Source organism: Halichondria panicea, chromosome 12 (genome assembly GCF_963675165.1).
Source record: "Halichondria panicea chromosome 12, odHalPani1.1, whole genome shotgun sequence".
NCBI classification, from domain to species: domain Eukaryota; kingdom Metazoa; phylum Porifera; class Demospongiae; order Suberitida; family Halichondriidae; genus Halichondria; species Halichondria panicea.
Genome location: NC_087388.1, coordinates 4,781,093 through 4,793,318, shown reverse-complemented (window position 1 = coordinate 4,793,318; position 12,226 = coordinate 4,781,093). Strand labels below are relative to the sequence as shown.

Below are 12,226 nucleotides of genomic sequence, written 5' to 3'. Positions count from 1 at the left end.
GCAAAGAGCACTAGTTCACATCGTCCAGACTAACACTAACACCTATATAACTCAAACCTGAGTGGAACAATAGGTACAAGTATAGATTGCAACATTAATTATAACTCTAAAGCAATATAATTGTGAGTTGACGTTTTCCTGAGCTTCACAGAATAGAAAACTCACGAAATGTTCAACGTGTGCACGGGATGAATGCTTTTATGAGCATCTTGTCATGGATTATTGTTTGTGTTTACCATTTTGATTATTAACCATGTGTTCTCATCTTTCAGATGTGATTGATGGCTTGATCAGTGAACAAAAACACACAAATGTGACTGATGAGGTGATAAACCAGTAATTAGTGTTACAGTACGAACAGAGTGCTGTCATTAAACACCATAAACAGAAGCCATTAATTGATTCTAATGCACCATTTACATAACATTGTAGATATCTGCGATTCCCAGTCCACATAGAAGCATAATGAATATTAACAAATGTGAGAAAATAGAAGCCACTTTTTATACTCGCAAAAATCAACTTCAGAGGAAGTTGTGTTCAATAAAATCCTTATGTAGTCATGTTATTGAATTTTAAAACGAGGAAACAGGAACTGCACTTAATTTTTCCTTGTTTACAGGAAAATAAATCTGTTTTACTTCAAAGCAATGGCACTCTACTCTCGGATAACAAGTCAGTTCTAGCACAAACTCCAATACATCATCAGGATGAAAGCTATCAACAGGAAAAGGAACCTACACAGGCCGACACAGAACATTCCAAAGATGACCAGCAATGGCCAGCTGAGGAAGTGACTCAGAAAGTTGACGTTTTGCAGAAAGGGGATCTTATCTACGTACAGAAAATCTACAGTTAATGCACACTGGACAATATGGCAATATACATGCAAAAAGCTGTGAACAAGACACTATAATTATAGCTGGTACAATATTAATTTTATGTTGCGATCAGTTATTGTCACATCCATTTTATGTGTGCATAGGCCGTTAGTGATCTATAAACGTAGCGTTAGTTACATGCATGCATGTATAGTAATTGTTATGGCAAAATGTGATAGTATTATAAGGAATACATAACAAAGTAATATTAAAAGGTCCTACAAATGTGGTATTATAAGGAATACACTAACAAAGTAATATTAAAAGGTCCTACAAATAAATGTGCGTACGTTGTCCATGCATGCCAAATATAGACTAGAATCTCTAGTACTAATGTATGTGAATAAAGGAGAGTCACATCGATCTATCTATATATATATATATATAGGTAAAGGTCAAAGAGTTAGACTAACTACCCATATTCGAGCACTCAGCAATAAAGAAAATGTCGGTGCTTTTTCCAACCGTCGCCTGTCTGCACTCTGTTGTGGAGGGTTGTGAGGAGAGCCAGTCACGTAGCATGTCCAAGGAACACTGGTTTTCACAGTCCAAGGAGCACTGGTTTTCACAGTCCAAGGAGCACTGGTTTTCACGGTCCAAGGAGCACTGGTTATCATCGTCCAGACCGAGATCATCACTGAGAGGGAATAGAACGAGTTATGTAAGTAGATTTAGTACCTTAATTGTAACTTCATACATTCAAGTTAACAACTTCCCGTATCAAAAATTTGAGAGTTGAACGTTTCCTGAGCTTCACAAAACTAATGCAGTTAACACATTATACTTATCGCTATAGGATAACTCGATTACCCAACCATTGTACTTGGTTTTGACTTACAATTGGTCATTACTGTCAACTGTCACATTATGGCAGCTGCTAAAAGATCCATCATTCTTAATGTACCTGAAAAGGCATGCACAAGAAACAAATTAACAATTGCATGGAAACAAAATGAAGAAACTTACGTTAACTGACGAATACTAGTTGCAGAGTTGCCACATGTGAGGGAATATAAGTATAACGTCATAGATTACAAATTAAAGAACACTTACCTCTGAATAGTTCCATTTGGCACTGCACAATCAGTAAGATTGCTACAAGAAAATAGTTATGGTTAGTTTCGAAACAAACAATACAGTAACAACTTTCCAAAGATGAAATGACTCTACTTCTCTACTATATGCGTATAGGATATACCACAAGTGTCAACTAAGAGGATATATGGAGTGCATATCCTCCGCGAGTAGGTGTGGTATATCTGACTTATACCACAAGACCGCAGCACCAGAGGAGGTACGCCAATCAGTGTCAATAATTAATTAAAACACCACGTGGACTTATGTTTAATACATGTAAAACTTGAGTTTACCCTCGCGCCCCTGGGTTTATACACCACCACTATAGCCTCTTCATAATCACAAATCAGTTGAGCTATTGCGCCCCATACGAACCAGCTAAGTGCGAGAAGAGATCTCAGATTTAATTGCAACCTTTGACCTTTGATTGCATTCTTCAAATGGAAAATTAGCTTAGTCTCATTTGGAGAGTTCGCCTGAGCACTTTAGTCTGAATTTTTGGGGCCAGCTGACTCTTCAGGCAGGCTGATTCATGAGATTATATCTGTAGCTAGGATATAAATTTTAGTTTGCTGCACTGGATAGATCCTATAGGTAGCTATAGCAAGCTTTCTAAGCAGGCAAATAAACGATCAATAAAAGTGACCCTGTTGACCTTGGCTTACCTCCTCTGCCGCAGCACTATCCAAGAACCTTCCCCTAGCAATAATTCAATCCACGATGCAGACTGCAAAAAGAACAAGACTATGCCGGATTTTACAGCCGTTAAAGAGCTAGTTGAGAAACACATCGACTCCTACAGATGCTCAAGAGCTTTCTTGGTCCAAACATTGACCATTCTACGTCCCTTACTGGAGTTGCAAGCTTCTTGAATAAATAAAAATGCCCATGGACCCAGGGAGGCTTATGTAGCCATCTTATTGGAGAGAAGCTTCTGTGTTTCTGCCGTCGCTTTGAGTCTTAGTACCGTCAAGCATGGCTCCTTTCTCTTCTCTTACTTTCTTGAACAATTTGAAAACTGTGCATGCCTGGGGCAGATTGATCTTAATTTATCTATGTATCTTACAGCTGTTGACCAATGAGGTCAATCAGTGGTGACGTATAAGTGTGGTATAATTGCATGTAGTTATTATTATTGTCCACTACATAATTGTGGTAGTATACATAGTATTACATGCAAAATCTGAAATGTCAGCCAATACCTACATTAATTGACTGAGGCAGTTTGTCTCACCTTTCTACCACCCCCAGTGTACAGAGGAATAAGAGAGATCCTAAAGACAAGTACTCAGTAGTCAAGAATGACTCGTCTCTGTGGAAACAAATCGTGCAATTTTGTTGGCTGAAATTCACACTCAAATCCTTACATCACAAAGTTGCTGCCTGATCCAGTATCAATCCCCTCATTTGAGAACATGATAATACACTTGACAATGAGCTCCGTACCAGTCACATTACTGGCATGAGAATAAGATAGTGGTATTGAACAAGCACAATTACTGTATAGAAACACTCACGCTTCTGATTGGCCAGTCAGCTTCCCCTCGATGCTACACTTCACACTCCTATTACACTTACAATCAAGTTCACCAGACCCAGACCCAGAAGCTAATACTGCAATGATGATTATAGACCTCAAAAGCATATGCAAAACACTTACTGTCACAAGTGAAACCATCTCCAACATATCCGGAGTTGCAGGCACACGTGAAATCAGAATTCAAATCACTGGTACACACAGCATTGACATCACAAGGACTAGATAGGCATGGACTTGGTACTAATGGAAAAATATTACATCTGAGCTAGTGTTCAGAGTGGCTTATAATTGTATACCTCCTGCAGTGAAGTTAGTTACTTGTCCTGGACACGGAGCTGGTTCTGTGCAGTTAATAAGATACCTATAATTTCATACTCACAATAACAAACATGCCATCTTGTTCAATACGTATACGTATACACACCTGTTGATGGACAACTTGCCAAGTCATCCTGCGTAAAAAGACATAGATTGCTAACATTATTATACTGCAATTGGTCTCACTTACGTAGCACACACTGGCACAAGATGGACAGATGTACGAGCCTTGGTAACGAACACTGCCGACATTGACATCCACAACAATCTATTGGATACAGAGTTTAAAAAACCACAATTATAATTATACCTGAATGTAGTTTAGTTGATGTGATGATCAAATTAAAAAGTAGACGTATAAACTTCAGCTGAATAATATGCATGCACAGATATATAGATTGGGTGGGTTTTAGTGTTATAAATCCCCACCTCTTCTCCTTCACAAGAGCACGGAATGGACACACCCTCCAGAATGATCTCAACTCCTGATGATGTACAGTTATACTGCAACAATAATAGGGTACTACATGCATATGTGGAATCTCGGGTAAAGGGCACAATTTGAGAAAGGAACAATGTACCTCGAACTCAATTTTCTTGCATACACAAAACAAAGCATAATTATACACATTATTTCCCCCAGGGTGGTATATCAATGGTACTGCATGTACCGTATAGCATGTAATTAAGTTTCGTATTGTGGAAATTTTTGTAGATTTCGTATGAAGAGCATCATATGAAAATTAAAACTACAGATTCAACATAGTGATCCTGAGCTGTATTAAAATACGAATGTCTAGAGTCGTTCGTACAAAAATTTGCACCAACAAAAATTTCCCGCTATATATGGTATACCATATAACATCCTGCATCCATATTGTACGCTCCAGTGACACCGTTATCGTTTTTGGTCCAGTCTCTGCCCAACTGGAAGCAGCGAGAGCCAGTTCCATACAACTGACCACCATCGTTTATAATTGGATTGTTGGAAACATCTGAACATCTTGTCTAATTAATGGACCGATAAAAGGAATACAAAGAAAAATTGCAGTGTGTGTATAATTATGGTGTATATAATGATCATGCAGATACTAGCAAGTATATACTGCACACATGCACGGCTCTGAAATTTTTTCAAATGTCTCTCTTATATAGAACATACTATTATACTACATGCATGTATAAACATGCAGACAGATCAAGAGAGCAATGAGGTATATATCAAAAGACTTACCGAAAGAACGGCTAATTCAAACGGGCAGTAATCAGGTGCTGAAAATGGGCTACCCCAAGCCTCATGTTCGAAAAACTAGCAAAAGCAAAAATTGATCGTCAGAAAAACTGAGGGAGAATGGCAACTCACTTGAAACTCGGGAGGTGGAAATGCCTGGCTAGAATGGACACAAGTCGACATATACTCATGATTGACAGTACACCCAAGAGTGGTGTCATCAAGTTCATCGCAGTAGGGGGATATGTTCATTCCACTACATTGGTGATTATAGGCATGTAAATAATTACAATGCAACTGAAACAATCCATTCAGCAGATCCAAAAATATATTGTCGTCATTGATGGCCATGAATAATTATAGCTGCGTATACACGATCGTACAGCTACATTATACATGCAGCGTACATATGGAGCAAGCAGTTAAAATATGTAAATGCACACTGACAGGAATGGATGGCATAGATCTTACTTTGCTTGTTGTTGAGTGATGTGTTCCCTACAGCTGCCGTGAGGTATTGCACAGCCGGTGTTCAGGCCCCAGGCCAAAGGCTCGGCCATTTCATAGTTTGGAAGATACCATCTGTATTAGTATAGCACATTGCATTAGTATATGTGACAAAGGTAAATCAGAATGGCGGTATTACGTGTTTATTTTTTCTTCACTACGATAGAATGGCCATGTCATGGAGCTTTCTTATCATTGTTAAAGCCAACAGGCTTTAACTAGAATTGGCACTACTTCCGTAGCTTTTCAAGTATCCTGTGTTTAAATTGTTATATCTCTGCAGGGAATGTTGGTCTTGTACAGCTTGAAGGACTTGTCTAAAGCCAATCCTAGCAACTTTTTATTGTTTTCGTGGTACTTTAATAATAATAGTTGGACCAAAGTCATTAATTTAAGTGCAGACTTAGTATGTTGGGACCCAGAAAAACGAGGGAAATGAGTTACCAACACCGTTATTTCCATCAGAGGTACATCTAAGCTGCATTGACGGTAGACTTTTAGAATCTCTGCTAAAATTCGAGGCCATGCATATAGAAGGGGATAACTTACCCACTGTCCTCCATAAGACCAAAAGTGATTCTTGAGAATGGAGCACTAAACAGTAGGAAACCAGTCATCCCTTCATTCTATATAATATTTATGATGACTAGTAGTCTTGGCTAAAGATCTATAGCCATAACGCGTATAATCCTAGTGTAATAACTTACTCCAAGTGTTCTCAGTTCCCAATGAGCAGAAGCTGTTCCTTCACCTCCTCCATTCTCAAGTTCAACACCATGGATGTCAGGACAATCATAGTGGATACGAGCTTGCTCCTGAAAGTGTAGACTACTACTCTGACAGTTAGCACTACAGATTACGTACGTATAACATTTACCGTATATTTTGTGGGTGAAAAACCTTTGCATGTGAGCCAAATCAGCCCTTGTGATCTAACTATTGAGTTCTGGCAAGGATCGTGTGTTAAAATTTAGGTTTTGTGATTTCGTTTTTGAAGTTATCTGGCAATGCTCGCAAAGTTTTATGTCATAGTAATACGGTATATTATACAGTCAAAACTTCATTATGACAATCTGTAATTATTGTACGGCAATGAGTGCCACAGGCATGTTTATTGGCCCGGTAGTAAATATATATAGCAGTCTAGCCTCGATTCCAGGCCGCACTGAAGATGGGCCTAGTTGGTATCGACTGTTTGTACATGCGCCACCTATTCCCCAGAAACTGGGGAATATGGATAACATCGTATGCTCAGTAAAACAATGACGTCACAATGAATGGAGGTGGATTGAAGAAAGTAGATAGAAGTTCAATTGTGAAGGTTTCTAGCCTGTCTGCATGATAGCATTCTAATAGCTACCATTAGCCTGATATGTTAAAAAAGACTCACAGCCTGCAACAGTGTGGATGACAATCATCTAAACGGAGGGAAGGTTGACAATATAAATAACCTTATGGACAGGCCACGCCCATCTGATACTAACCTTAGTGAAAGTCTACATGTTACTTTGAGCACCAGAAAACTTCAGGGGCGGATCCAGGAATTTTGAAAAGGGGGGAAATTTAAAGAAACGGTTTTCGTCTGCTATTCTGCAAGCTATGCAATAATTGATTGTAGACACAATATCCTGTGACGTGCCTGCTCCAAGCCACACCTACTTCATTGGAAGGTGCAAAGAGTGAGCTAGAGTACACAGATCTTATTCGAGCTAATCTACAGTGACCACTGGTTTTCTAGCAAGAAAGGGGGGGGGGCAACAACTTAATACCACCAATTAATCCCAAGATCATACCACATAGATTATAATAAATGGTACATGCATGGTCGTGCCTGTAGCTAATATTATTATTATTATGTAGTCAGCATAAGGAAAATATAATTATGAATTGACTTACAACGGCGTTTGGAGTGATAAGCAAGGAAACGTTATGTTCGACAAGTCCATTCCTTGTTGACCAATCAGTGTACGTCTCTGTCTGTACTGTAGTGTTACCAGCCTCACTGTATGCATGAAGGGATGTCTCTGACACAACAACACAACGCATGCATTATATATATATAGGTATACAATGAGCACAACCAATTATGCATAAAATTCATGTATACGTGCATGCATGAATGCATCCAATACATCCATTGACTATCATATAGGGATTGTTTGTATAATTATTATGCGTGCGCAAACGAGGTATACGGTAGTGTGTTTAATATTTGTATAGGCTTTATTCATGTTTTTTTGGATTGCAACTTTGTGGATTTGCAAAATAATGCTTCGTTCTTGGTTTACTTACTTGGAATGCCATTGTAGAACAGTGCGTAGCAAAACTTATCCATGGAGTGTTGCTACTCTACTTAGTAGCTAGCTCTGTACTAGAACATGGCTGCAAAGTGAGAAAAGAGCTGCAAAGCTGCACTCAGCTGTTTCACCCATTAATTTATGGATTGAACTTTTGGCATCCTTTTAGCAACAATCATGGTCGATCATTTGCACCATAAATTTAGATCTATAGTAACTTCGTGTTTGGTGCCTCTTATTTAGATTGAATTTCCCGTTAAAATAATCATGCAGCGCAACGAAAATGCTTAAAGTTAAAGCTGTTCTCACATTCTCATGGCTATCTGAGAACGTAAAGAACAAAACTTAGAGTCAACATGTTGCTTAACTAGCTCTTTGACGGCTGAAAAATCCGGCATAGTCTTGTTCTTTTTTGCAGTCTGCATTGTGATGAATTGTTGCTAGGGGGAGGTCCTTTTATAGTGCTGCGGTCACGTGGTATAAGTCAGATATCCGCCTCAGGATATGTAACCACGGTAGCGGAGGATATATAGGGTGCATATCCTCCTCTTAGGTGTGGTATATCCTATACTTATTTTGGTATGCATGAGACAAATTTTAAAATGGGAGCCATAATAAATATAGGCTATATATACAAAATGTATATACTACTTACCCAGGTGGAAAATCAAATTCATCTCTCTCAGTCCTGGGATTACCGTTCTCATCACGAAACCATGGATACAGTGTAGGACTGAAGACCTGTGCAAGCATGATTTTTGTTATGTAATTATTTAACGAATTATGTATATACAATGTATGCCTACCAATACATGTAGCACTTCGTGGAGTCCATTTCTGGTTAAAGTATCATCATCGAGGTTGTCATAACTTCCTGGACAGAAGTTGATAAAGCCGGCAATTGGTCTGCATCAGAATACAATTCCATGAGGATAGTTGACCAAATAGTATACATCCTTTGATGCAGTATACCTTAATACACATGCATGCATGGCGAACGGCAGTAACCGATTAACTAAAGATATAATTATAATTATGGTACCACACATCAGCTGTTACAGTAAAACAGACTTTGAACACAGGCATGAATAACACTGTTTTGTGGAACACATAATTATCATGTTTTACATGGAGTTAAGTTGATTCTCACCTATCTAGTTCACTTTCTAGTTGACAGGAACTAGCAAACGCAAAAATTCCAGGACCAAAAGGAGAGCAATCGATGGCCGACACATAGATGATGAGGTCAGTGTCGGACACACCAGGACCATCCACTGATCCAGGTCTTGTCGTACAGTTGGACACACTGCCATTGTTACACTCAACACATCTCTGCAATTTAATTACACGAACAGTATAAGCAATCGAAACAGAGTATACCAGAAATGATCCTTAAATCAACGAAATACAATCCTATAGACAATATGACTAGAAACCTATTGATCATTGAGCAGCTGTAGCAGTTTACACACAAACATATACTGCCGTATATACCTTGCTACGTATGTGCATGCACTCGAGGCATGCATTAATTAACGACCGGAGGAAACAAAATACAGTGTCACTGCATTACATAATAACTATTGCCAGTGCTGATTGTGTTGTCAATTGGGCGTGGTAAAATTGGATAGAGCTGCACAGTTGAAACAATGATAGAACTGATTTCGTTGCACCTTGAGATGATCTTCAGGGATTGGTACCAGATGGCACACTGGTGTTTCAGCACACTGTCCAATACACTGTCTAGGGTCTTCAACAGGCGTGTAGAAAGACTGCTCATCACATTCTCTACAAGAGTAATAAAATTATGCCTGCTAATTGTGACAGATATCGAAAGGACAGTTGACTAACATAACCAGGCATAATACGTATATAGCACTGCTCTACATACAATAAATGACGACCTTTACCAAGTATAGCGATTATATAATGACTGATTTATCATTAAAATTAACTAGCACTTACCGCTCGAGCAAAATAGGACTCGTGGCTCTGATTACAGAGAAAGAGGACTCCAAAAAACTTTTTATTGTCGGAATGGCAATGTCCTACATGTGACAGTGGAGTAAGTTATTGTATAATAATGCCTCAAGTATTAATATATTATTATGGTACATGCGTCTGATGTTACATACCTGAAGTCTGCTCCGTTGAGTAGGGTTCAGCCTAAAAAAAGATATAATGTCAAAATGCATTTGGTGCTTTGGAGTAGATATTAAAGCCCAGTTCGCTAATTGAACAGACATTGGCTATAATTGTATGCAATGCACATGCATGCAAGTTATATTGATTGTGTATATGGATGCAACTCACATGGTGTCAATGGTGGTGTCATAGTAGAAGAGTATCCTAATAGGTTCATATGTTCTCTGTCTCTTATCTCGAGCACCAACTGTACTGCCTCCCTGGTGAACCTTTGCTGTAACCTGCAATATGAAAGAAAAATCTTACAAGCTGAATTATTACGGAAATCTGAATTGAATGTGCATAATTAATTGAAGGAAGCTTAAAGCACTATATATATAGATCTATAGCATGTACCTGTAGCTGTTTTAATTTGCTAAAAATCACCTTTCCTGGTTCATGAAAGCATTTATTGCCCATTCCCTCTGGTAGGTGAGCACTCTCTGTTGTTATACAGAGAGCGCTGAGCACAGCAAACAATGCAAGCCAACCCATAGTAAATCTGCATCGCATGGGGGAGAGGTGCATTGAGATCTGGTATAGGTGGGGGTTGAGTGATGAATAACTATATAGTGTAGATCTAAGGACACAAAACTATGAATATATATGAGTATATTGCATGTACGTACATGTGTAGTCTATGGTTGCATGCCATGTGAATATGATCTATATACATTGATCTACACACAACAACTTCAAAAATAATTATTATATAGCCTGAGTGCATGTAGATCTAGATCTACGTTCCTTCCAACTACACCCCATGAATTGATTGTCTGGTGGCATACAGTATAGTCAGTGGGTTACTTATTAGGCCCATGCATGCAGTGACTACAAGGGGGAGTGTCTTCCTGCCAGCGAAAAGCTACCAGCTACGCCCCCTAAATATAGAAGCACATCTCGGCACATTTCGGAAACCTTGCCAAGTAAGTAGCTATATAACTTCTAGCCTATACTATATAGCAGTTGTAGACATTTTTATTTGTTATAGGAATGCAGTTTAGCTAAACGTTTCACTGTATTTTAGATTCACTATAATTTTTACAAAGATGACATGTAGTATTCTACCTACTTATGGCTCCAGCCTCCAGCCTTACCTGTCAATCTGTTATCTGTTCTATTTTCAGCTCTTCAACACTCTTCTTTTTTCTTGAAGGCCTGTTTCTTGGCTGAAGCTAAAGCTACCAATGTTGGCGTTTGTTAACACGCATGCGCACATCCCAAAATAATTATGCCTAGACAGACATTGTGTAAATGTAACGAAATATGCTGACTATGCATATAATATTCTATGTTAATAATGCGTTCTCCTGTTCTCCGCGTTCTCCTGGTTCTCCTGTTCTCAGGGTTCTCATGGTTCTCCTGTTCTCAGGGTTCTCATGGTTCTCGGGGTTCTCATGGTTCTCCTGTTCTCAGGGTTCTCATAGTTCTCCTGTTCTCCGCGTTCTCATGGTTCTCCACGTTCTCATGGTTCTCCACGTTCTCATGGTTCTCCTGTTCTCAGGGTTCTCCCCACGTTCTCATAATTCTCCGCATTCTCATGGTTCTATTGTTCTCAGGGTTCTCCTCGTTCTCATGGTTCTCCTGTTCTCATGGTTCTCATGGTTCTCCTGTTCTCCACATTCTCATGGTTCTTCTGTTCTCAGGGTTCTCATGGTTCTCAAGGTTCTCATGGTTCTTCAGGTTCTCCTCGTTCTCATGGTTCTTCTGTTCTCAACGTTCTCATGGTTCTCCACGTTCTCAGGGTTCTCATGGTTCTCATGGTTCTCCATGTTCTCTTGTTCTTATGGTTCTCCTGTTCTCAGGGTTCTCCACGTTCTCATGGTTCTCCACGTTTTCATGGTTCTTCTGTTCTCACGGAAGAACCATAATTATGACAACAGAAGAACCCTGAGAACGTGGAGAACCCTGAGAACAGGAGAACCATAAGAACAAGAGAACATGGAGAACCGTGAGAACAGGAGAACCAGGAGAACACGGATAACCATGACAACGCGGAGAACAGGAGAATCATGAGAACGCGGAGAACCTGAAGAACCATGAGAACCTTGAGAACCATGAGAACCCTGAGAACAGAAGAACCATGAGAATGTGGAGAACAGGAGAACCATGAGAACCATGAGAACAGGAGAACTATGAGAACGCGGAGAACTATGGGAACGCGGAGAACCGTGAGAACGTGGAAAACTAT

General features: G+C 39.3%; 1 protein-coding gene across 4 annotated transcripts; it reads right to left on the bottom strand.

Moving 5' to 3' along the window:
- Window positions 1-1,038: 1,038 nt before the first annotated feature.
- On the bottom strand, window positions 1,039-11,269 carry LOC135345230 (leishmanolysin-like peptidase). Of its 4 annotated transcripts, XM_064542625.1 has the most exons (29): window positions 11,133-11,262; window positions 10,423-10,569; window positions 10,165-10,277; window positions 9,987-10,017; window positions 9,817-9,899; window positions 9,525-9,639; window positions 9,002-9,183; window positions 8,658-8,757; window positions 8,507-8,592; window positions 7,451-7,556; window positions 6,262-6,369; window positions 6,104-6,180; window positions 5,519-5,629; window positions 5,180-5,303; window positions 5,051-5,125; window positions 4,672-4,824; window positions 4,246-4,320; window positions 4,007-4,084; window positions 3,923-3,950; window positions 3,795-3,839; window positions 3,619-3,738; window positions 3,476-3,572; window positions 3,326-3,415; window positions 3,193-3,270; window positions 1,935-1,976; window positions 1,848-1,862; window positions 1,720-1,785; window positions 1,485-1,518; window positions 1,039-1,412 (listed from the first exon to the last, which is right to left on the bottom strand). In XM_064542625.1, exons 2-29 carry the CDS (start codon window positions 10,561-10,563, stop codon window positions 1,290-1,292), a joined length of 2,496 nt encoding a protein of 831 aa, XP_064398695.1. In that variant the 5' UTR covers window positions 10,564-10,569; window positions 11,133-11,262; the 3' UTR covers window positions 1,039-1,289. The 4 variants fall into 4 exon arrangements, with proteins under 4 accessions (XP_064398695.1, XP_064398694.1, XP_064398692.1 ...); XM_064542624.1 differs by having other exon boundaries at window positions 1,039-1,518; window positions 10,423-10,537; window positions 11,133-11,269; XM_064542622.1 differs by having other exon boundaries at window positions 1,039-1,518.
- Between the last annotated feature and the right edge of the window lie 957 nt (window positions 11,270-12,226).